Source organism: Chiloscyllium plagiosum, unplaced genomic scaffold, assembly GCF_037043375.1.
Source record: "Chiloscyllium plagiosum isolate Xiang-an unplaced genomic scaffold, Cpla_swu_hap1 HiC_scaffold_3, whole genome shotgun sequence".
Taxonomy (NCBI): Eukaryota; Metazoa; Chordata; class Chondrichthyes; order Orectolobiformes; family Hemiscylliidae; genus Chiloscyllium; species Chiloscyllium plagiosum.
In genome coordinates, this window is record NW_028270141.1 from 158,227,883 (window position 1) to 158,253,889 (window position 26,007).

Below are 26,007 nucleotides of genomic sequence, written 5' to 3' on the forward strand. Positions count from 1 at the left end.
ACAGAAAGTCATATATCATAATTTATGGATGACACAAAGTTAGGCTGCATTGTAGACTGTATAGATGACAGCATAAAATTGCAAGGGGATATTGATAGATTAAGTCAATGAGCAAAAAAAAAAAATAAAGAGGTGTGTACTCACGCCTGCGCACACACACAACATGGGTGCTGGGGTAAAAATAAGCACTACCGCAGTTAGGCGGTAGTGTGGGGGTAAAGGGGGAAAAAAGAAAACATTTTTTTAAAAAATAAAGAGGTGAGTTAGAGATTCTATTTGCTCTGAGAGCTGGCTCTGAGGGAGATGGACCAGTGTCAAATACTATGCACATGTAAATAAAGGATGACTTAGTGATGGCATATCAGCCTCTGTAGAGTTATTTCAGCTATTCAGCAGATATCTTTAAATTCTGGTGAGATGGTGAGAATAACTTCTTGATTAATATGCCTGTGTGATTCTTTAAAGTTATAGGTCAGAATACAAGAAACCTGTACAATTTACATTGTCCCCCACCTCAGAAGATTTGTGGTTTCACATACAAAGCATAATCGGAAAACTGGAATATACTGTTGGTAAGAAGCAAATCATTAGCAAATATAGGTTAAGTTAATTCACACATACTTGGCTTTATAAGGAGGGGTACTGAATACAAAAGCAAGCAAGTTACAAGAATTATCATATCTTAAATTATCATAAAGTAATGATAAACAATTACAACTCATTGCTTAGGTTACTGCTGCAAAATACAGTGTCATGGTAGTAATATCACTGGACTCATAATCCAGGGGACCAGCCTAATGTTCTGGATTTGAATCCCAGAATTGTAGTTGGTGGACTTTAATTTAAAATCAAAAAGTGTGGTGCTGGAAAAGCACAGCAGATCAGGCAACATCCGAGGAAACAGGAGAGTCGACGTTTTGGGTATGAGCGCATCATCAAGAATGTTGGGAGCAAAGGGGACTGAGAGATAAATAGGAGGGTGGAGATGGGGCTGGAGATAAGGTAGATGGAGCAGGAGGGTGATGGTGATAGGTCGAAGGGTGTGGAGCGGGTAGGTCGGAAGGAAGATCGATAGGTAGGACAGTTCAAGAGGCTGTGCCGAGTTGGAGAGTTAGATCTGGGATGAGGTGGGGGAGGGGAGATGATGAAACTGGTGAAATCAATGTTTATGCCGTATGGTTGGAGGGTATGAGGCGTTCTTCCTCTAGGTGTCGGGTGGCTTGCATTTGGCTGTGCAGGAGGCCCAGGACTTGCATGTCCTTGTCAGAATGGGATGGGAAATTGAAGTGGTTGGCCACAGGAGATCCGGTTATTTTGTTCTCTGAAATGTTCTACGAGTTGGCATCCTGCCTCCCGAATGTAGAGGAGACCACATCGAAAGCAACCGACACAGTAGATGAGGGAACATCTCTGAGACACATGCCCCAAACAACCCCACCGCCCTATGTTCGACCACTTCAACTCCCCCTCCCCTTCGCCAAGGACATGCAAGTCCTGGGCCTACTCCACTGGTGGATCCTAACCACCTGACGCCTGGAGGAGGAATATCTCATCTTCTGCCTTGGGACCCTCCAATCTCAACTTCACCAATTTCCTCATCTCCCGTCCCTCCACCTCATTGCAGATCTAATCCTCCAACTCGGCACCATCCTCTTGAACTGTCCTACCTGTCCATCTTCCTTCCCACCTATCCACTCCATCCTCCTCTCCAACCTATCACTATCACCTCCCACTGCATCTACCTATTGCCTTCCCAGCTACCTTCCTCCCACCACCACCACCCGCACTCCCTCCTATTTATCTCTCAGCACCACCACCACCCCCCCACACCTCCCCCCCCCCCGCCCCCCACCCCCCAATTCCTGGTGAAGGGCTTATGCTCGAAACATTGATTCTCCTGCTCCTCGGATGCTGCCTGACCTGCTATGCTTTTTCAGCACCACACTTTTCGACTTTGACTGTCCAGCATCTGCAGTCCTCACTTTCTCTCAAAGCTTTAATTTAAAGTGAATTAATAAATTTGGAAGTGAAAACTAGTTTTATTAATGACAATTATCAATGGTCACTGTTGAGAACTCTATATTAAAGGAAATCAATTTTCTGTCCTTAGTTGGTCTGGCCTATATGTGACTACAGATTTCTTAACTGCCTTCTGAAATTTTCAGCTAATAGCCAGTTAGAGGTGGGCAACAAATGCCCACATCCTCATAATGGAATAAATGTTTTTAAAAAACAAATAATTCTGGGCACCAGACTTGAAGTACTATTCCAGAACCTTGGAGAAGATGTAGAGGAGATCAACCCATGATGAGAAACTTCAATTCTGTGGAGAGATTGTAGAAATTGGGGATATTTTCTTTAAAGCAGAGCAAGTTAAGGGGAGATCTAATCAAGGTACTTAAAATTATCAGTGGTGGATCAAGAAGGGGGAAACTGCTTCATTTTTCATTAATTTAGAAGCCATGCATTTATACTGAACTGGCTGTAGGGAGGAGAGAGTGCACTGAATAAAGATTATTTTTCGTGTGTGTGTGTGTCCGTCCGTCTGTCTGGGCTTGCAGCTGAGGATTGGTGACTTGTGTGAGGAGAGGGGAGACGACCCAAACCTGTGGAACCACAAGTCAGCAGGAACTTCCTGAAAGAAAAGCCAAGAATAGCATTTATTCTCCTTAGATATGATTTTAAAATATTTGTGATAAGAAAACAGTTAATCAAGGGATCATTTTGTCTGATTATTGAATAACACATTATGTGTAAAATCCAACCAATCCAATTTGTATTTTTGTAATCTTAGGCAAGCTGATTGCCTTCATTGATGAGCCTCGTTTGTCCATGTTTAACTCCCAATCTCTGTATGAACTAAAACTCTCTGATGAGAGAGAACTGGAAACAAAGCGGTCCAAGAAAAAGAAGCTGTTGCTCAATCCTGACAGACTGTTTGGGCAAGATCCACACTACCAGAACCAAGTAAGATTATGTCTTCCTCTTTCTATGACTATTTTCTGAATGATTTTAGTCAGATTATTTCATGCTATTTGGATTGTAGGAGGGTAATGGGTCAGGTGGGTGGGGCATTGTTGGGTTTATGGCGATAGTGGGGGTGGGGATTGATAGGGTAGGGGTCAGGTTGGGGTTGTCAGTGATTCAGGGACCAGTTGTGAGTTAGGGGTTCATTTTAATAGTTATTAAGGCGTTAGAGTTTTTTTTTACTTTTCCTGAGTAACTTTTTAATTTTAAGTGAGTTGGAACCTTCTGAAGTGTCTGAAGTCTCAGCTGCAGGGCAGGTACAGATCCGAAAACTGTTTGTTTGTGTCAAACAACACATCAATTCAGCTGTTCACAACAGGCAGGATACTGTCCATTTTAACCAGACCATGCTTGCAAAGCGTGCAACACAGTGTGATTGTGAATGTGATTTTCGAGAAGGTGTTCGATATATATTGCTTGGAAAATGAAGGAATCAAAGGGTGGCAGAAGTGGGAACAGGGTGCTGAGTTAGATGATCAGCTATAATCATATTACTATTTAAATAACTCCACAGGCACCAGTATCCCGTCACCAAGTCACCCTTTATTTACACGTGAACAAAATCTCGGACATTCCTATTTATATCTGAGAGCCAGGGCTCCCTGATTGTACCAGATTAACAGCCCCAGTTAGGGAACTCTGACTTATTACAATCAGTGCAAATATTAATATAACAGGGTCCTGATCCTTGCCGAGAGAAAGAACATGTACATACGTGGTGCCTGTTTAGGCTCAACAAAATAGGTGAGAGCATTTACTGGTTCATTTCTTGGGGCAAAACCCTGACTAATCAGAGCCTACCTGCTTGGTTTAAAATTTAAACAAAGCCTGCTTCTTCACTGTCAACCATAATTGTTTTAACGATGCTCAATGTTTGTGCCACAAGCTAACTATTCTGTCTCTCTCTCTCTCTTTCTCTCTCTCTTTCTCCCACTCTCTCTCATTCTCTTGCTTTGTTTTCTCATGTCTTTCTGTTTCTGACACCCATGCAAGCTGTTATTTATCACTGTGATTCATTTGCCCTTGAATTCTAGCTTGTTGAATTGAATAACTTGATAAATGCGGCCTTGGTGCATGTGAGAACGTACAGTCAAAGCTTTGACCGTTTCTGTATCATGGTGGAGCAAGCTATGGAGTTGGACTTTGAGACTTCTGTGAAGCAGCATGACTGGACTCCACAGGAATTCAGGATCATGTTGCAGGTGTACAATGAGCACATAATGGATATGAGAAACATGACCGTGGAGAGACGTGTGCGCATGATAAAGGTGTTAAGCCGACAGTTCCAGGCAGACTGCCTGCCCTATCCCGAAGCAGTGGTCAATGCATTGCAAACCCATATGATAAATTATGCTCACAAGAAGAATCTTGGGCTGATGGCTGTGAGTATCTATTCATTTATCTTTCTGACTAGTTATTTCTGCTCCTGGTATTGCAAATCTTGGTGATGTGGTTTGAAGTTTGCCAATTGATCTGCTGAATTTCTCCAGCTCTCTTTCCAGGTAAACTAGGGAGGTAGGGCATTCTTCATAATGGAGTGGAAAGGGGAAGGGTAGAAAGCCTTCATGACGTTTCTGAGTTTACTCTGGGGAATGATTGAAGCTGTTAAGTGATCACTTAGAAGCCATTTAGGAATCTCATTCTGCTGTCAGCAGGTTGCTGGGGCCATGTCGTGTGGATACAGTGCCAGGTGAATGGTTGTGCGTGTACCTGTGGCCTGTTGAGGTGCTGTGGCTGTTACAGTCTCCTAAAGCAATAACATGTGCTGTGGATAAAGGGGAACTAATGGGTGTGTTATTCTTAAATTTCCAGAAGGCATTTCATAAAGTGCCATGTCAATGGTTATTATGGAAAGGAAAATGCCCATAGTATATGAGGTAGCATATTGGCATGGACAGTAGAACTGGTTGGTTGACAGGATGCAAAGACTAGGCATAAATTGATCTTTTATTTAACTTCTTTGCCATTTTACACAGAAAAGTACAGCACAGAACAGGCCCTTCGGCCCACAATGTTGTGTCGAGGATTATTCCTAATCTAAAATAAAATAACCGAATCTACGTACCCCTCAATTCACTGCTGTCCATGTGCATATCCAGCAGTCACTTAAATGTCCCCAATGACTCTGCTTCCATGACCACCGCTGGCAATGCATTCCAAGCATTCACAACTCTCTGCGTAAAGAACCTACCTCTGATGTCTCCTCTATACCTTCCTCCTGATACCTTAAACTAGGACCCCTCGTGCCAGTGAACCCTGCCCTGGGGAAAGGTCTCTGGCTGTTGACTCTATCCATGCCTCTCATTACCTTGTATACCTCGATTAGGTCACCTCTCTTCCTCCTTCTCTCCAGCGAGAAAAGTCCGAGCTTAGTCAACCTCTCTTCGTAAGACAAGCCGTCCAGTCCAGGCAGCATCCTGGTAAACCTTCTTTGCACCCTTTCCAAAGCCTCGTATCTTTCCTATAATAGGGTGATCAGAACTGGACACAGTATTCTCACCAGGGTCTTGTAGAGCTGCAGCAAAACCTTGTGGCTCTTAAACTCGATCCTCTTGTTAATGAAAGCCAAAACAACCCTATCCATTTGAGTGGCAACTTTGAGGGATTTATACATTTGAACACGAAGATCCCTCTGTTTCTCCACACTGCCAAAACTCCTGTCTTTAATCCTATATTCAGCATTCAAGTTCGACCTTTGAAAATGCATCACTTTGCATTTTTCCAGGTTGAACTCCATCTGCCATTTCTCAGCTCAGCTCTGCATCCTGTCTATGTCACGTTGCAGCCTGCAATAGCCCTCGATACTATCAACGACACCTCTAACCTTTGTTGGCTCCCTATTATTATTTCCCCAGCCCCATTCTCAAAGGGACCAACTTTGGCATCTCTCTTGCTTTTTACATTTTGCTGTCCACTTCGATATTACTTGCAAGCTCAACATTTCCCTTCTCCCACTTTTTGTTTGGTCATCTTGTGTTGGTTTTTAAAACTTTCTTGTTCCTCTGGCTAACCACCATTGTCTCACAAAGGAAAGTGTCAGTAAGCCCTCCTCAGCCAGTGGATTCCAGCTTCAGCTTAATATAATGGTCAGCTCCAAAGATCTAAACCCCCCTCCTAGTAGCCAATCCCATTTACTCCACAGGCTTCATACTGCCCCAAGACGTTACCTGACCTACCTATTTGTACCTACACTTGCTTTGGCATGTGATGTGACTGTGCCTGGGGTCGTCATTTACAACATCCTCACCCCTCATACTTGACAGTATTTAACTGAAGGAATGAAATATGTGGCTTGGGTTTCAGTTTGTGGAGCACTGACATCAGTACTAGGGTTGAAAAGTGCTGTTTTGATGCGGTGGTGAGCAGGGAAAATGGATGGCTCTTGAATGCCTGCAGTATTCAGAAAAAAATTGAATTTATGGTCTAGGTCTACATCGTCTCAACTTTGATCTCTTGCCTCCACTATTTAGTTTAGAATTCTCACTACTTCCCTGTTTATCCAGCATGGTTCAGGTGAGAGCCATCCAGTACAGATCCCACTTTCCCTAGTGCTGGTGCCACTTCTCACAAAACAGTCTTTGAGCTACACATTCATCTTTCTAATTCGATTTGCCCTATCCCAATTTGCACATGACTTGGGTAATAGTGCATCATGAGCTTTGAGGTTCTCTTTGATCATTTGGCACCTAACTCCTGACATTGTCTATGTACACACTCCCTCTTGGTTCAGCCTATATAATTAGTACCTACGTGGATCATGGCATCTGGATGCTTTCCCCTCACCCTGCAAATTCTTGATTTTTAAATAATCTACTGCTAGAGATTGAGTATAGGTTTTTACAACTGTTTTATTCCAATGATGCGAGGAGAGATCTCACTCAGTTGTAAACTGAAGCAAAACTCTAAAACAGAAAAAAGTTGAGTTTCTTGTACTATTCTCCCATTAACATTCCAATCTCTTTCTGTACACAACAAATAAAGAGCTGTCCCTCAGGGTTAATGTGTTAAAGTCTTCTTTACCCAGCTAGGGGATAAACAACCAGTCTCACCTTGGATGTTGCAGTTCTCTTCCCTTATCAGCATCTTCCTCCATTTTCTGCTTCCAAGCCATTCTTAGAATTTTTTTGTTAATACTGTCTCCATATTACACAAGTGTCTATAAACACTACACAATAAGTTACATAAAGTTCACTCCACACAAACTTAAAACCCTGCCTTTACTTCTAGTATGCAAATATCACTTAATTCTTAGAATAAAAATCTACAATTTCCTTCCACAAGTCCCAAGAAAGTGTCTCAAACCCTGGAACCAAACAAGCATCACTTGCTCTTTGCTGCAGGAACAGTTTCAATCTCTCTGACTATAGCAATGTTTATTGCCACTATATTCCTTTTCTCTCCCTCACTTGAATGGTTCCATGGTCAGTTAGCACAGCCACCCTCACCCTGAAAGAACTTCAAACTTGTGGCACAATGGCTATGGCTGCTGAAGCTGCTCAGACTTCACATAGGGAAGCAATGGTTTTCCCAGACCAAGCTGCTATCTCGGAACCAGTGAGGTCTGCAGATGCTGGAGATCAGAGTTGAGAGTGTGTTGCTGGAAAAGCACAGCAGGTCAGGCAGCCCTCAAGGAGCAGGAAAATCGACGTTTCAGGCCAGAGCCCTTCATCAATGGCTCCAGGTGAAGGGCTCCAGTTGATGGGCTCTGGCCTGAAATGTTGATTTTCCTGCTCCTTGGATGCTGCCTGACCTGCTGTGCTTTTCCAGCAACACACTCTCAACTGCTATCTGTGATCCTCCATATGTTACCGTTGTGGTCTATCTTCTCCCCTGCCATCCTGAGTGGGTTTTAATTAGCTACCTAATTATTTTATTCAATTATATCTATACTTATATTTTTATTTTTTTCATGAACATTACCACCAGTTGCTATACTCTGTTGATCATCATTACAATAATTTAGAAAAATAAACCCAAGTCACCTAGAGTCATAAAGTCGTATAACATGGAAACAGACCCTTCAGTCCTACTCGTCCATGCTGACCAAGTTTCCCAAACTAGACTAGTACCATTTGCTTGCACTTGGCTCATATCCCTCTAAATCCTTCCTATTTGTGTACCTGTCCAAATGTCTTCAAAATGTTATAACTGTACCTGCATCTCCCACTTCCTCTGGCAGTTCATTCCACATACGAACCACAATCTGTTTCAAAAGGTTGCTCCTCCATTCTGTTTAAATATTTTCCTCTCACTTTAAAATTATGCCCTCTAGTTTTGAACTCCCCAACTCTAGGGAAAAGACCTTTGCTATTCACTTTATCTGTGATTCTCATGATTTTATAAACCCCCACCACTCAATCTCCTATGCTCCTCTGAAGCAAGTCTCAACCTATCCAGTCTTTCCCCATAACTCAAATGCTTCAGTCCCTGCAACATCTGAACCTTTTCCAATTTAATAATATCCTTCCTATAGCAGGCCGACTAGGACTGTCCACAGGACTCCAAAAGTGGCCTGACCAACATCCTGTACAACTTCAAAATGACATCCCAACTTCTATACTCAACGGTCGGAGCAATGAAGGCAAACTGTAAATGCTGCCATTGCCACCTTGTCTACTTATGATGCACTTTCAATGAACTGTGTACCTGAACCCCTAGGTCTCTCTGTGCGACAACACTACCCAGGGCCACAATCAATTGCATATACTTGTCAAATAAATAGGTGAAAGTGAGGACTGCAGATGCTGGAGATTAGAGTCGAGAGTGTGGTGCTGGAAAAGCACAGCAGTCCAGGCATCCGGGGAGCAGGAGAGTTAACATTTCGTTGATTTCGAAAAGCCCTTCATCAAGAATTCTGATGCTGCCTAACCTGCTGTGCTTTCCAGCACCACACTCTTGACTCATCAAATTATTCTTCTAAAAGAGAATACGAATCAATTCTTGAAAGCTGAAGATTTAGAAAAAGAAAATAAAGTAAAAATAATTGAGCATCTTTTCCATATCCTCTCCTCACTCCCTTAATCACCTAACTCTAGCATGCTATTGTAGTCTCCCTCCTGATGGTATAGCACTGTGACAGTAACTCTGGTGAGCCTTTCCTGGTGGTAGGATAGTACATAGCCAGAGAATGATGATGGTTGTATCTGGGACCTAACTTATAAAGAATGATTCCTTGAGTGTGACAATACTACCTGATCACTCTGTGTGGGCATCAGTTTCTATAGGCATCCTTCCCCATATGGTATTATTACTCTGACTAAAGCAGAAATGAAGATTGATGGGAGTGAATCTGCGCAAGACATTTCAGTGGGTTCCAAGGAGTGTGACCACAATCTAGACCATGCTGACAGAGGGGAATATTTCCCCATTTCCCCATGGTACCTTGCTGCTCATCATCATTGGAAATCATTTGATAAATCCAATTCTGAAATGCAGCCTTTTACCATACAGCTCTACTATGGTTATTTTAACAATGTCACATTATGTAGGATGGGACCTTGGTTCACATTGAGTTTAGCGCCGGTGGAAAGATTCCTCTGTCTGCTGATTAGAAGAGACCATGGTGTCATGCATTCCCAAGACTGATACTTTGTTAAGCATAATAAATTCATAAAGAAATCATCAAAAGAAACAGCTTAAGACATTATCACCCTGAGGAATTGGAGATTTTGTTTATTCACTCATGCAATGTGGGTGTCGTTGGCTGGGCCAGCACTTATTGTGCATTAGGCAAAAGTGAGGACTGCAGATGTTGGAACCCAGAGTCTAGATTAGAGTGGTGCTGGAAAAGCACAGCAGGTCAGGCAGCATCTGAGGAGCAGGAAAATCGACGTTTTGGACAAAAGCCCTTCACCAGGAATTTATTCATCAAGTTATTGTGCATTTCTAATTGTCCTTGAGAAGGTGGTGAGGAGCTGTGTGTTTAATGTAAGTATCCTCATAATACCATTAGGGAGGCAGTTTTCATTGACTTCTTTAGGCTTTATAGCTGTTAAGCCACACCAGGTCAGGGCAACAGGTTTCCTTCCTTGCAGGACATTAGCCAATTACAATAATCTGCAATGCTTTCATGATCATTGTCAGAAGTCACACAATGCTAGGTTATGGTCCAACAGGTTTTTTTTGACATCACAAGCTTTCAGAGTGCTGCTAGTTCATCAGATGAGGCCTGATGAAGGTGCAGCACTCCAACAGTTAGTGATTTCAGATAAACCTGTTGGACTATAACCTGGTGTTCTGTGACTTCTGACCTTGTCCACCCCAGTCCAAAACCAGCACCTCCACATTATGGCATTCATAGTCATCATTACCTTTTAATTCCAGATTTTTATTGAATTCTTCTGTGGTAGAATTCTCACCCATCGTCTCTGATTACTAATCCAGTGACCATACTGCTAGGCCATTGCTTCACTATATTGCTGCATGGTTGACTACAAGCGAGAATGTGACTGTATTGATATTGTTAAAATACTTGCTTTATTTCTAGGTCATTGCAGATGCTATCCAAAGACTTGATAAGGAACCAGACACTATTGATTTGTTTGGGGAGCACCTGATGTTCTTGTCTCACATCGGGGCAGATATGCCCATGTTGGAGAGAGAGTTTGCAGCTGTGACTCAATTTTATGCCATTGCCAAAGAGTTTAGTGTCCCTGTCCCTCCTGAGGAACTGGCTCTCTACCAAATCTTGATACCCAGTTTCCAGAACTTAAAATCCAGTGTACTCTACTCTGAGGCCATGAAAGACAGGAACATCATCAAGTTCCAAGCTAATCTGGAGGATGACATCAGTAACCTTTACTATGAATTGCTACAAGTGAAATATAAGGTAACTCACCAGGGAACTGTAGGGCTGCGTGTTTTGGTCAATGGTACTTCCACATGTGGGCAGCACGGTGGCACAGTGGTTAGCACTGCAGCCTCACAGCACCAGAGACCGGGGTTCAATTCCCGCCTCTGGTGACTCTCTGTGTGGAGTTTGCACCTTCTCCCCGTGTCTGTGTGGGTTTCCTCCGGGTGCTCCGGTTTCCTCCCACAATCCAAAAATGTGCGGGTTAGGTGAATTGGCCATGCTAAATTGCCTGTAGTGTTAGGTGAAGGGGTGAATGTGGGGGAATGGGTCTGGGTGGGTTGCGCTTCGGCAGGTCAGTGTGGACTTGTTGGGCTGAAGAGCCTGTTTCCACACTGTAATGTAATCTAATCTAATGTATTATTTCAATTTGAAAAGCTGATTGTTGGAGAAGCTGAATGCATAAACTAATAAAACTAATAAACAAATTCAGAACGACTTCTAACTTGACAAGAGCACAAATAAAATGTAGCCCTATAGTATGAATTCAGGAGATAGCATTGTGAAACAGATTCATTAAGGTGTAGATGGGAATCATAAGCAGCTCAGTGGGCAGTACTCTTATTACTGTGTTGATGGTCATGGTTCAAACAGTTCTGAGGAACAAGGAAATGGCAGAGAGGTTAAACAGAAAGTTTACATCAGTCTTTATGGTGAAAGATACTTCGAGCATCCCATTAATGCGAAACAATATGCAGGAGGAATTAAGTACCTGGATAGATTGGGTAGAATTTTCCCCTCCCTGCTATGGTGGTAAGTAATAGAGTCATAGAGATGTACAGCATGGAAACAGACCCTTCGGTCCAACCCGTCCACGCCGACCAGATATCCCAACCCAATCTAGTCCCACCTGCCAGCACCTGGCCCATATCCCTCCAACCCTTCCTATTCATATACCCATCCAAATGCCTCTTAAATGTTGCAATTGTACCAGTCTCCACCACATCCTCTGGCAGCTCATTCCATACACATACCACCCTCTGCGTGAAAAAGTTGCCCCTTAGGTCTCTTTTATATCTTTCCCCTCTCACCCTAAATCTATGCCCTCTAGTTCTGGACTCCCCAACCCCAGGGAAAAGACTTTGTCTATTTATCCTATCTAAGCCCCTCATCATTTTGTAAACCTCTATAAGGTCACCCCTCAGCCTCCGACGCTCCTGGAAAAACAGCCCCAGCCTGTTCAGCCACTCCCTGTAGCTCAGATCCTCCAACCTGGAAACATCCTTGTAAATCTTTTCTGAACCCTTTCAAGTTTCACAACATCTTTCCGAAAGGAAGGAGACCAGAATTGCATGCAATATTCCAACAGTGGCCGAACCAATGTCCTGTACAGCCGCAACATGATCTCCCAACTCCTGTACTCAATACTCTGGCCAATAAAGGATCACATACCAAATGCCTTCTTCACTATCCTATCTACCTCCGGATTCCACTTTCAAGGAGCTATGAACCTGCACTCCAAGGTCTCTTTGTTGAGCAACACTCCCTAGGACCTTACCATTAAGTGTATAAGTCCTGCTAAGATTTGCTTTCCCAAAATGCAGCACCTCGCATTTATCTGAATTGAACTCCATCTGCCACTTCTCAGCCCATTGGCCCAACTGGTCCTGATTCTGTTGTAATCTGAGGTAACCCTCTTCGCTGTCCACTACACCTCCAATTTTGGTGTCATCTGCAAACTTATTAACTGTACCTCTTATGCTCGCATCCAAATCATTTATGTATATGACAAAAAGTAGAGGGCCCAGCACCGATCATTGTGGCACTCCACTGGTCACAGGCCTCCAGTCTGAAAAACAACCCTTCACCACCACCACCCTCTGCCTTCTACCTTTGAGCCAGTTCTGTATCCAAATGGCGAGTTCTCCCTGTATTCCATGAGATCTAACCTTGCTAATCAGTCTCCCATGGGGAACCTTGTCGAATGCCTTACTGAAGTCCATATAGATCACATCTACTGTTCTGCCCTCATCAATCTTCTTTGTTACTTCTTCAAAAAACTCAATCAAGTTGGTGAGACATGATTTCCCACGCACAAAGCCATGTTGACTATCCCGAATCAGTCTTTGCCTTTCCAAATACATGTACATCCTGTCCCTCAGATTTCCCTCCAACAACTTGCCAACCACCGAGGTCAGGTTTACCGGTCTATAGTTCCCTGGCTTGTCTTTACCGCCCTTCTTAAACAGTGGCACCACGTTTGCCAACTTCCAGTCTTCTGGCACCTCACCTGTGACTATTGATGATACAAATATCTCAGCAAGAGGCCCAGTAATCACTTCTCTAGCTTCCCACAGAGTTCTCGGGTACACCTGATCAGGTCCTGGGGATTTTTCCACTTTTAACCGTTTGAAGACATCCAGCACCTACTCCTCTGTAATCTGGACATTTTGCAAGATGTCACCATCTATTTCCCTACAGTCTATATCTTCCATATCCTTTTCCACAGTTATTAGTGATGCAAAATATTCATTTAGTATCTCCCTCATTTTCACACAAAGGGCACCTTGCAGATTTTTGAGGGGCCCTATTCTCTCCCTAGATATCCTTTTGTCCTTAATATATTTGTAAAAAGCCTTTGGATTCTCCTTAATTCTATTTGCCAAAGCTATCTCATGTCCCTGTTTGGCCCTCCTGATTTCCCTCTTAAGTACACTCCTACTTTCTTTATACTCTTCTAAGGATTCATTCGATCTATCCTGTCTATACCTGACATATGCTTCCTTCATTCTCTTAACCAAACCCTCAATTTCTTTCATCATCCAGCATTCCCTATACCTACCAGCCTTCCCTTTCACCATAACAGGAATGTACTTTCTCTGGATTCTTGTTATCTCATTTCTGAAGGCTTCCCATTTTCCAGCCATCCCTTTACCTGCGAACATCTGCCTCCAATCAGCTTTCGAAAGTTCTTGCCCAATACCGTCAAAATTGGCCTTTCTCCAATTTAGAACTTCAACTTTTAGATCTGGTCTATCCTTTTCCAACCTGATCAGGTCCTGGGGATTTATCCACTTTTAACCGTTTCAAGACATCCAGCACTTCCTCCTCTGTAATCTGGACATTTTGCAAGATGTCACCATTTATTTTCCTACAGTCTTTATCTTCCAAATCCTTTTCCACAGTAAATACTGATGCAAAATATTCATTTAGTATCTCCCGCATTTTCTGTGGCTCCACAGAAAGGTCACCTTGCTGATCTTTGAGGGGCCCTATTCTCTCCCTAGTTACCCTTTGTCCTTAACATATTTGTAAAAACCCTTTGGATTCTCCTTAATTCTATTAGCCAAAGCTATCTCATGTCCCCGTTTTGCCCTCCTGATTTCCCTCTTAAGTATACTCCGACTTTCTTTATACTCTTCTAAGGATTCACTCGATCTATCCTGTCTATACCTGACATATGCTTCCTTTTTTTTCTTAACCAAACCCTCAATTTCTTTAGTCATCCAGCATTCCCTTTACCTACCAGCCTTCCCTTTCACCCTGACAGGAATATACTTTCTCTGGATTCTTGTTATCTCATTTTTGAAGTCTTCCCATTTTCCAGCTGTCCCTTTACCTGCGAACATCTGCCTCCACTCAGCTTTCGAAAGTGCTTGCCCAATACCGTCAAAATTGGCCTTTCTCCGATTTAGGACTTCAGCTTTTAGATCTGGTCTATCCTTTTCCATCACTATTTTAAAACAAATAGAATTATGGTCGCTGGCCCCAAAGTGCTCCCCCAGTGACACCGCAGTCACCTGCCCTGCCTTATTTCCCAAGAGTAGGTCTCGTTTTGCACCTTCTCTAGTAGGTACACCCACATACTGAGTCAGAAAATTGTCTTGTACACACTTAAGAAATTTCTCTCCAAATAAACCTTTAACACTATGGCAGACCCAGTCGATGTTTGGAAAGTTAAAATCCCCTACCATAACTACCGTATTATTCTTACAGATAGCTGAGATCTCCTTACAAGTTTGTTTCTCAATTTCCCTCTGACTATTTGGGGGGTCTATAATACAATCCCAATAAGTTGATCATCCCTTTCTTATTTCTCAGCTCCACCCAAATAACTTCCCTGGATGTATTTCCGGGAATATCATCCCTCAGCACAGCTGTAATGCTATCCCTTATCAAAAATGCCACTCCCCCTCCTCTCTTGCCTCCCTTTCTATCCTTCCTGTAGCATTTGTATCCTGGAATATTAAGCTGCCAGTCCTGCCCATCCCTGAGCCATGTTTCCGTAATTGCTATGATATCCCAGTTCCATGTTCCTAACCATGCCCTGAATTTATCTGCCTTCCCTGTTAGGCCCCTTGCATTGAAGTAAATGCAGTTTAATTTATTAGTCCTACCTTGTCCCTGCCTGCCCTGACTGTTTGACTCACTTCTGTTCTCAGCTGGTTCCGTCTCAGATCGATCTCTTTCCTCACTATCTCCCTGGGTCCCATGCTCCCACCTTACTAGTTTAAATCCGCCAAAGCAGTTCTAGCAAATTTCCCTGCCAGTATATTAGTCCCCTTCCAATTTAGGTGCAATCCGTCCTTCTTGTACAGGTCACTTCTACCCCAAAAGAGATTCCAATGATCCAAAAATGTGAATCCTTCTCCCATACACCAGCTCCTCAGCCATGCATTCATCTGCTCTATCCTCGTAGCACTGGGAGTAATCCAGATATTACTACCCTTGAGGACCTCCTTTTTAAATTTCTGCCTCACTCTCTGTAATCTCCCTTCAAAATCTCAACCTTTTCCTTTCCAATGTCGTTGGTTCCAATATGGACAATGACCTCCTGCTGGCCCCTCTCCCCCGTGAGAACATTCTGCACCCTCTCAGAGACATTCTTGATCCTGGCACCAGGGAAACAACACACCATCCTGATTTTTCTCTGCTGGCCACAGAAATGTCTGTCTGTACCTCTGACTACAGAATTGATCTCTTGGAAGCCGACGTACCCCTCGTTGCATTCAAGCTAGTCTCAATACCAGAAACTTGGCTGTTTGTGCTACATTCCCCTGAGAATCCATCACCCCCTACATTTTCCAAAACAGCATACCTGTTTGAAATGGGCATATCCACAAAAGATGAAACTTTATTGCTGGAACAGCACAGCAGGTCAGGCAGCATCCAGGGAACAGGAGATTCGACGTTTCGGGCACAGGCCCTTCTTCAGGAATCACAAAAGACTCTTGCCCTAGGTGCTGACCTCTCTCACCCTTCCTGGAGTTAACCCATCTATGTGACTGTATCTGAGACTTTTCCCCCTTCCTAATAACTGCCATCCATCACATACTGTTGCTGTTGCAAATTCCTCATCGCTTCTATCGGTCTCTCCAACCAATCCACTCGATCTGATAAGACTCGCATCTGACAAGAAGTACATATCACTGCAAAGGCCATTTTTGCTCCTTCACAATCTCCAGACCCAGAAAATAACACCGTCTTATTCCTCTACAAAACACTGCCCCAGGTTACATTAATAGTTATGGTTTATATTTTAAGTTTGATGCTGCCTGACCTGCTGCGCTTTTCCAGCAACACATTTCCAGCTCTGATCTCCAGCATCTGCAGACCTCACTTTCTCCTCAAAGAATCCACGAGACTCACTCCTGCAGCCTTTGTCTTGGACAGACTTAAAACAACAATTAACTTATCTGATTCTGTGCTGTGAACTTTGCCCAACAATTCCTCCAAGATTTAGCTGTGAATTTCACTGTTTGTTAATTTTCCCAGATGCACTCTGATGTCCAGCGATACACGAATTCAAACAGCAAAGGCGGTAACTGTGCAGGTTCTCTCTCTTCTCTCTCTCTCTATGGTGAGAAAGCTGGGAAAATAAGGAGGGAATGAAAAATATCAGAATCGTGACATCAAAAAAAAATTGTGTTTTCCCCTCAGGCCTTCATTGGCAACTTTAGAATCGCACCATTCAGCAGTGACTACCTTATTTGCAAAATTTCCAGTTCATCAAAGCCCCAACTCTCCTTGTTTACACATCACTTCTAATTCTCCTCTCCTTCCCTGTGAAATTAGATGACATAAATTCCCGACATATAAATTCGAGTAGGTGCAGCTCGCTGATTGTTTGTTCTGGCCATCATACACATGTTTTCTCAAAACATTGTCCCTGCATATCCCATGGTCAACTAAGTCCTTGGCCACGCAAGTGAGCAGCAGCAAGCCATAAGCTTCACCACATAGACCGATTCACACACCACCTCAGGCCTGCAACAGTTTGGAGCTTAGGAGACTCAACTGATTTCTGTGCTTCTTCCAGGCTGCTTTGCATACAGGGACAGACATGCATCTGATACATCTGCGGGGGATGCATTTTATATCTCTTAGCTTGTTTCCTTGGGACTCATACACTTTTCACTTGCTTGGAGGCTACCAGTCTCTGCCAATGTTGCAATGCTTTCTCAGTACATACAATGACTTCATCACTCTCTTACAGGCTATCAGCTTCTGTGTGGGTCACAATCCATTCTTAATGTAAGGGTCTGTACTGCTTCTCTCTTACAGACTGCCAGCTTCTATGGCTTGCATTTTTTTTGCATAGAGTGAGAGGCAGGTAGCTCATTATGGTGAGGAGCACTGAACACACAAGGTGTGGAAATGTCTCTGTACGGTACTGTAAAAACAATGACTGCAGATGCTGGAAACCAGATTCTGGATTAGAGGTGCTGGGCTAGATGGACCAGGCTGCATTCCTGATGAAGGGCTTTTGCCCGAAACGTCGATTTTACTACTCCTCAGATGCTGCCTGAGCTGCTATGCTTTTCCAGTACCTCTAATCCAGAATCTGTACCATTCTGTGTTTTGTTATCGTCACAACTGCCAAACTGTGCCAGCAATTTATAGAGTCAAACAGTCATCGAGATGTACAGCACAGAAACAGATCCTTCAGTTAAACTCGCTAATGCTGACCAAACATCCTAAACTAATCTTGTTTCTTTTGCCAGCACTTGGCCCATATCCCTTGAAATTCTCCCTATTCATGTACCCATCCAGATGCCTTTTAAATGTGGTAATTGTACCAGCCTCCACCACTTCCTCTGGCAGCTCATTCCATACACGCATCACCCTCTGCATGAAAAGGTTGCCCCTTAGGTCCCTTTTAAATTTTTTCCCTCGCACCCTAAACCAATGCCATCTCGTCTGGATTTCCCCATCCTAGGGAAAATACCTTGTCTATTTACTTATCCATGCCCCTCATGATTTTAGAGTCATAGAGATGTTCAGCATGGAAACAGACCTTTCGGTCCACCTAGCCCATGCCAACCAGATATCCTAAATTAATCTACTCCCATTTGCCAGCATTTAGCCTATATCCCTCTAAACCCTTCCTATTCATAGACCCATCCAGATGCATTTTAAATGTTGTACTTGTACCAGTCTCCACCACTTCCTCTGGCAGCTCATTCCTTACATGCACTACCTCTGTGTGAAAAGGTTGCCCCTTAGGTCCCATTTAAATCTTTCCCCTTTCACCTTAAATCTGAGCATTCCATAAATACAGCTGTATCTTTATTGCTTCCAACTCTAATTTCCTGTTTACAGTCTTTCTCAACATTGCTGCTGTAGTTTTGGGGTCTGGATAAAACGTCCATTTTTTTTTGGCTCTCTACATTTCTAAGCTCAACTCATATAGATTCCATTTCTCTAGAGGTAATATCCTTCTGCACTATTGCTTTGAGATCTTCTTTAATCCCGCTTCCTTTTCCTTTTCATCTTTTCTTCCAAAATACTGAATACTCCTAGATATTCAGTTCCCATCCCTGATCACCTTGCAGCCATGTCTCTGCAATCCAAACTCTGTTATACCTGGTTCTATCCAATTGCATAACTAATTTATCCTCTTTATTACAAATGTTTTATGTGGTAAGATACAAGGCCTTAAGGCCTTAAGGCCTTGTCTTTTTAACATACTTCATCTAATTCTCATTGCATTGCACTGTGGCTGTGTTTAATTCTTGCCCTTGAATTCTCTACCTATCGCTTTTCTTATTTCCCATTCTGTCATTTTGTTTAGCTACTGATCCAGATAGTGCATTCCAGGCACAAAACCACTTGCTGTGAGAACTAATATTTTTATTTTGCATTCTTCCCAGCAATGTGGGCAATCTCACATTTTCCCACATCATGCTGCATTTGCCAAATTTTTTTGTACTCACTTAAACTATCTCTTTTCACACACTTTGTGACTCCTCACAACTTACTTTTTCTACTTATATTTGTACCATCAGCAAAAATGACTGCAGTACAGTTTGTTCCTACCTCTAAGTCATTAATATAGATTCTAAACACTTTGGACCCAGCATTGATCTCGGTGACACTCTACTAGTTAGTTTTCTACTTGAAACTGACCATCAATGCCACATACAGTTAAAGACAGCCTTCCTGTAATGGAGTCACAATCATCTTCTGTTGTAAACAAAGTTTTTCACTGTGTCTCAGTACAGATGATAATAAATCAAGTAATCAATCAATCTGGAATATGGAGCTTTTGTCCATGTTTAGATGTTTATTTTAAAGATGCTACATAAATGTAAGATGTTGTAGGTGATGAAATTTGAAGCTGATCCATTAATTTGTTGTGATTTTTCAGGTAAGAAATCCCACACTTCTCCAGTCAGAGACACCTCCACAAAAAGCTCTAGAAGACATTAATGCCTTGATGGTTGAAATCTCAACAATAGCCAATAAGGCACGAAGCTACAGCAACTATCAAGATCGTTTCTGCACAATGGACAACACAGGCACCCCCACTGCCAGCAGTATTCACACCTTACAGAAGTGTGGAGGGAAGAGCACTCAGGCTCTGAATGTGCTGCTGTCTGAAACTGAGTATGAGTTAATGTTGAGGAAACTGCTGTGGGAGTCGAAGGGTGAATGGGAGAAGCTGTACTCACATTGGACTGACACATTGTTTAATGAACTGAATGTGGACACAATTCAAAAGGATGTCAACAGGTTCACACAGACAATCTACATGTTGGAAAAAGGTTGGTGTTTCATAACCTGCTTGTTCAGACATATTTGCATTTTATTTCCCGTTCTAAAGAATACAAGATGAGAAGCACCGTTGTCTGTCAGTGGACTGTTCCATATTACCAAGTTGTTAATGCTACATGGCTCCTTGCTGACCGTTATCTTGCCCAAATGGCTGTCCTTCATCCATAAGCCTACACTAAGTGTTGTCATGCTGTCTGGCCATGGGGGCCATTTCAGCAGCGCTGAAATCAATGACATGCCAGCAGATGTCTCTGGAGCTTAGTGAGATGCAGGTCCCCTGGATGGTTAAGTTTCCTATCTTTCCCTGGGAACAGGGGCTGAAATAATTTTTTTTCTCCATTCAGGCAACTCTGTTGAGAGTGGTTCACACAGCACAGACCAGTAGTCAGCATATGAGCATCCTGCTCTATACTTCTCAGTACCACAGATAAATTAATAACTTATATCCTGATGGAACCTTTCTCAAACATGACATATTAATTTTGCTGGATTCAGTAGAAAGATGCACTTTCAATAATTAATTAAATCATGGCAGAAAGGTCAGGCATCAGAGATAATTGGCAAAAAGGACCATTAAATGGTTAAAAGAAATAAAAGGCAAAATTAATTACTCTTTACTTAAGTGCACAAGTATTAGGAGCAAAATAGATGAATTAATGTCACACATACAAATTAACAGCTTTGATTATATAGGCATTACAGATTCAGAGTTTCAAGGAAATCAAAGCTGGGAACTAAATATTCAGGACTTTGTCGCTTTTCAAATGGAACGTAAGAAAGCAAAGAGGAGTGGGGGGAGGGATGGCATTGTTGGTATGGGATGGAATAAGTAGGATAGCTAGAAATGACCTTGGGAGATGTAGAATCCATACAACTGGAGGTAAGAAATATAAAGCAAAGAAGACACTGCTCAGGGGAGTCCATAGCCCCCTAACAGTAGCTATACAGTGGACAGAGAATAAATCAGCAGGTAATGAGGGCAGTACGTTAACCACGAGTGACTTTAATCTTCATTTAGATTGGGATAGGAAGATCAGATGAGGTAACCATGAGGAACAATTCATGGAGTTTATTTGGAATAGTTTCCTCAAACAATATTTGTGGATGCAGCCTGGGAGCAGGCTATTTTAGATCTGATATAATGAGGCAGGTTTAATCAATAACAGGGTTAGCACAGGGATTGCTTAGTTCTATTGGCTAGATGCAATGTCCAGTGATGTCAAAAGCATGGATTCAATTCCTATTCTGGCTGAGGTTACCTTGAATGTTGTTCTTGCTCTTTGCCTGAGGTATGGTGACCCTCAGGGTAAACTCACCACCAGTGGTCTGGCTCTAATATGAGAGCAACCCTATGGTCCTCTGGGACTATGGCAACTTTATTTAATAAATGATACTAGAGTACAAGATCCCATTGGAAACGTAACATGGTAGAATTTAGCATTCAGTTTGAGAGGGAAGAACTTGGGTTGGAAACAACTGTGCTAATCAAACTTAATTAAGGATGATTACAAAGGAATGAAAGCAGAGCTGGTTGGAGTGAGCTGGGAAAGATGTTAGCAGCATAGACAATTGAAGATATTTAAGAAAAGCTTACAAAAAAGACTTTTCCAGGGAAAAAGAAGAATTCCATGAAGCGTATGCCAATAATGGTCAGCCAGGGATGTGAAAGTCAGCCTCTGATTGAAAGAAAAAAATAAACAATGTAGTAAAGATTAGGGGAAAGCCAGAGGATTTGAAAAGTTTTAAAAACAAACAAAAATGACCAAAAAAAGGAGGGAGAAAATAAATGTTGAAGATAAACTTTCAAATAATATCAAGACGGACAGCAAGAGCTTCTTTAAATATATAAAAAGGAAGAGAAGCCAAAGTGAACACAGGCCCTTTAGAGAATGAGGCTGGGGAAATATTAATGGGGAATGAGGAAATGGCAAAGGAGTTGAATGAATACTTTGCATTAGTCTTCATAGTAGCAGACTCTAATAGAACATAGAACATAGAATATAGAACATAGAAAAATACAGCGCAGTACAAGCCTTTGGCCCTCGATGTTGCACCGATCCAAGCCCACCTAACCTACACTAGCCCACTATCCTCCATATGCCTATCCAATGCCCGTTTAAATGCCCATAAAGAGGGAGAGTCCACCACTGCTACTGGCAGGGCATTCCATGAACTCACGACTCGCTGAGTAAAGAATCTACCCCTAACATCTGTCCTAACCTACCACCCCTTAATTTAAAGCTATGCCCCCTCGTAATAGCTGACTCCATACGTGGAAAAAGGTTCTCATGGTCAACCCTATCTAAACCCCTAATCATCTTGTACACCTCTATCAAGTCACCCCTAAACCTTCTTTTCTCCAATGAACACAACCCCAAGTGCCTCAGCCTTTCCTCATACGATCTTCCTACCATACCAGGCAACATCCTGGTAAACCTCCTCTGCACTCGTTCCAGTGCCTCCACATCCTTCCTATAGTATGGTGACCAAAACTGCACACAATACTCCAGATGCGGCCTCACCAGAGTCTTACACAACTGCAAAATGACCTCAGGGGTCCGGAACTCAATTCCTCTACCAATAAAAGCCAGTACACCATATGCCTTCTTCACCGCACTATTTACCTGGGTGGCAACTTTCAGAGATCTGTGTACATGGACACCAAGATCCCTCTGCTCATCCACACTACCAAGTATCCGACCATTAGCCCAGTACCCCGTCTTTTTGTTACTCTTACCAAAGTGAATCACCTCACACTTACCTACATTGAACTCCATTTGCCATCTTTATGCCCAGCTCTGCAACTGGGGCGGCACGGTGGCACAGTGGTCAGCACTGCTGCCTCATAGCGCCAGAGACCCGAGTTCAATTCCCGCCTCGGGCAACTGTCTGTGTGGAGTTTGCACATTCTCCCTGTGTCTGCGTGGGTTTCCTCCAGGTCCTCCGGTTTCCTCCCACAGTCCAAAAGATGTGCAGGTTAGGTGAATTGGCCATGCTAAATTGCCCATTTAGGTGAAGGGGTAAATGTACGGGAATGGGTCTGGATGGGTTTGCTCTTCGGAGAGTTGGTGTGGACTTGTTGGGCCGAACGGCCTGTTTCCACACTGTAAGTAATCTAATCTTATCTATATCCCGCTGTAACCTGACACATCCTTCCTCACTGTCAACAACTCCACCGACTTTCGTATCATCCGCAAATTTGCTCACCCAACCTTCTAGCCCCTCCTCCAGGTCATTTATAAAAATGACAAATAGCAATGGTCCCAAAACAGATCCTTGTGGAACACTGCTAGTAACTGTACTCCAAGATGAACCTTTACCATCAACTACTACCCTCTGTCTTCTTCCAGCCAGCCAATTCCTAATCCAAACATCCAACTCACCTTCAATGCCATACCTCTGTATTTTTTGCAATAGCCTACCATGGGGAACCTTATCAAATGCCTTACTAAAATCCATATACACCACATCTACCGCTTTACCCTCGTCTACCTCCTTAGTCACCTTCTCAAAGAATTCAATAAGGTTTGTGAGGCACGATCTGCCCTTCACAAAACCATGCTGACTATCCTTGATCACATTATTCCTATCCAGATGTTCATAAATCCTATCCCTTACAATTCTCTCTAAGACTTTGCCCACAACAGAAGTGAGACTCACCGCCCTATAGTTACTAGGGTTATCCCTACTCCCCTTCTTGAACAAGGGAACCACATTTGCTATCCTCCAGTCTTCTGGCACTATTCCTGTAGACAGCGAGGACATAAAAATCAAGGCCAATGGCTCTGCAATCTCCTCCCTTGCTTCCCAGAGAATCCTAGGATAAATGCCATCAGGCCCAGGGGACTTATCTATTTTCACCCTTTCCAGAATTTCCAACACCTCTTCCCTACATACCTCAAAGCCGTCCATTCTAATTAATTGTGACTCAATATTCACATCGGCAACAATGTCCTGTTCCTGAGTGAATACTGACGAAAAGTATTCATTCAGTGTCTCCCCAATCTCTTCAGCCTCCACACGCAACTTCTCACTACTATCCTTGACTGGACCTATTCCTAATCGAGTCATTCTTTTATTCCTGACATACCTATAGAAAGCCTTAGGGTTTTCCCTAATCCTACCAACTAAGGACTTTTCATGTCCCTTCCTTGCTGCTCTCAGCTCTCTCTTCAGATCCTTCCTGGCTACCTTATAACTCTCAATCGCCCCAATTGAACCTTCACGCCTCATCTTTACATAGGCCACCCTCTTCCATTTAACAAGGGATTCCAATTCCTTATTAAACCACGGCTCCCTCACACGACTCTTTCCTCCCTGCCTGACAGGTACATACTTATCAAGGACACTCAATAGTTGCTCCTTGAACAAGCTCCACATATCAATTGTGTCCATGCCTTGAAGCCTACTTTTCCAAGCCATGCATCCTAGGTCGTGCCTCACTGCATCATAATTTCCCAGCCCCCAGCTATAACTCTTGCCCTGCAGTGCACACTTATCCCTCTCCATCACTAGAGTAAAAGTCACCGAATTGTGGTCACTGTCCCTAATGTGCTCACCCATCTCCAATTCTAACACCTGGCCTAGTTCGTTACCCAGAACTAAATCCAGTATGGCCTCACCTCTTGTTGGCCTGTCTACATATTGTGTCAGGAAACCCTCCTGCACACATTGGACAAACACCGACCCATCTAACGAACTCGAGCTATAGCTTTCCCAGTCAATATCTGGAAAGTTAAAGACCCCATAACAACCACCCTAAATCCCCCATAACAACCACCCTAAGTCCCCCATAACAACCACCCTATTTTTTTTTCATACCTGTTTGTAATGGGTAAATCCACAAAAGACTCCTGCCCTAGCTGCCTACCTCTCACCCTTCCTGGAGTCATCTATGTGACTGTATCTGAGACTTTCCCCCCTTCCTATAACTGCCATCCATCACATACTGTTGCTGTTGCAAATTCCTCATCGTTTCTATTTGTCTCTCCAACTGATCCACTCAATCTGATAAGATTCGCATCCAACAGCATTTATGGCAGATATAATCCGCTGTAACCCTTAACCTCTCTTTAAACTCCCACATCTGACAAGAAGTACATATCACTGCAAAGGCCATTTTTGCTCCTTCACAATCTCCAGACCCAGAAAATAACACCGTCTTATTCCTCTACAAAACACTGCACCAGGTTAAATTAATAGTTATGGCTTATATTTTAAGTTTAATCAAGAGACTTATCTCCAAAAACATATAATCAAGAATGAACCCATACAACTTTTCTCTTGGACAGACTTAAAACAACAATTAATGCTGAAGATCAGAGTTAGAACATAGAAATAATAGCATTCCAAAGCTACAAAATATTCAGAGTCAGAAAGCAGAGAGAAAATAAATACAGTAACTATTATTAGAGAAAAAAGAGGAAAGGGAAATGAATGGGAGTAAAGACTAGAGGTTGCCTGGATCTGGTGAGATGCAACCTAGGATATTAAAGGAAGTAGCTGCAGCGATCGTGGATGCACTGGTAGTAATCTTCCAGGAATCCTTAGATCTTCACAAAAACTTTAAATTCTGGAAGAGTCTCAGAGGATTGGAAAACTGCCAATGTAATACATATTTTTAAGAAGAGAAGGAGAGAAAACACAGGTAACTCTCGGCCAATTAGCTTAACATCTGCTATTAGCAAACTGTTCAAGTTTATTATAAAGGATGTAATTGCTGAGAATTTAGAAATACATAAAAAGACCAGAATAACATAACCATCAGAACTAGGATCAGGTATAGGCTGTTCAGCCCCTCAGCCCTGCTCTGCCAATAAGTCAGATCATGGTTGATCCAATATTCCTTATTTTCACTTTTGTGCATTTTCCCCATGACCCTTGACCACTTACTGATCAAGAATCTATCTATCTCAGCCTCAAACATACACAAGAAATCTGCACCCACCACTCTCAGTAGCGAGGATTTGCAAGACTCCTAACTCTCTGAGAGGAGAAATTCCTTCTCATGTCAGACCTAAATTGGTGCCCCTTTATCCTGATGTGATACCCTTTGGTCCTAGACTCTACAATGAGGGGAAACATTCTCTCAGCATTGACCTTGTCAAAACCCTTAACAATCCGATATGTTTCAG

At 42.8% G+C, this 26,007-nt stretch overlaps 1 protein-coding gene across 1 annotated transcript in view; it reads left to right on the forward strand.

Moving 5' to 3' along the window:
• LOC122540190 (dynein axonemal heavy chain 6-like) overlaps positions 1-26,007 on the forward strand; it is a 1,075,999-nt gene that overhangs the window by 79,791 nt on the left and 970,201 nt on the right. Inside the window, exons 9-13 of the mRNA XM_087984706.1 lie at positions 466-572; positions 2,795-2,967; positions 4,062-4,409; positions 10,514-10,855; positions 19,467-19,863. Of these exons, the coding sequence (XP_087840832.1) occupies positions 466-572; positions 2,795-2,967; positions 4,062-4,409; positions 10,514-10,855; positions 19,467-19,863 (1,367 nt within the window). The remainder of the gene's footprint in view (positions 1-465; positions 573-2,794; positions 2,968-4,061; positions 4,410-10,513; positions 10,856-19,466; positions 19,864-26,007) is intronic.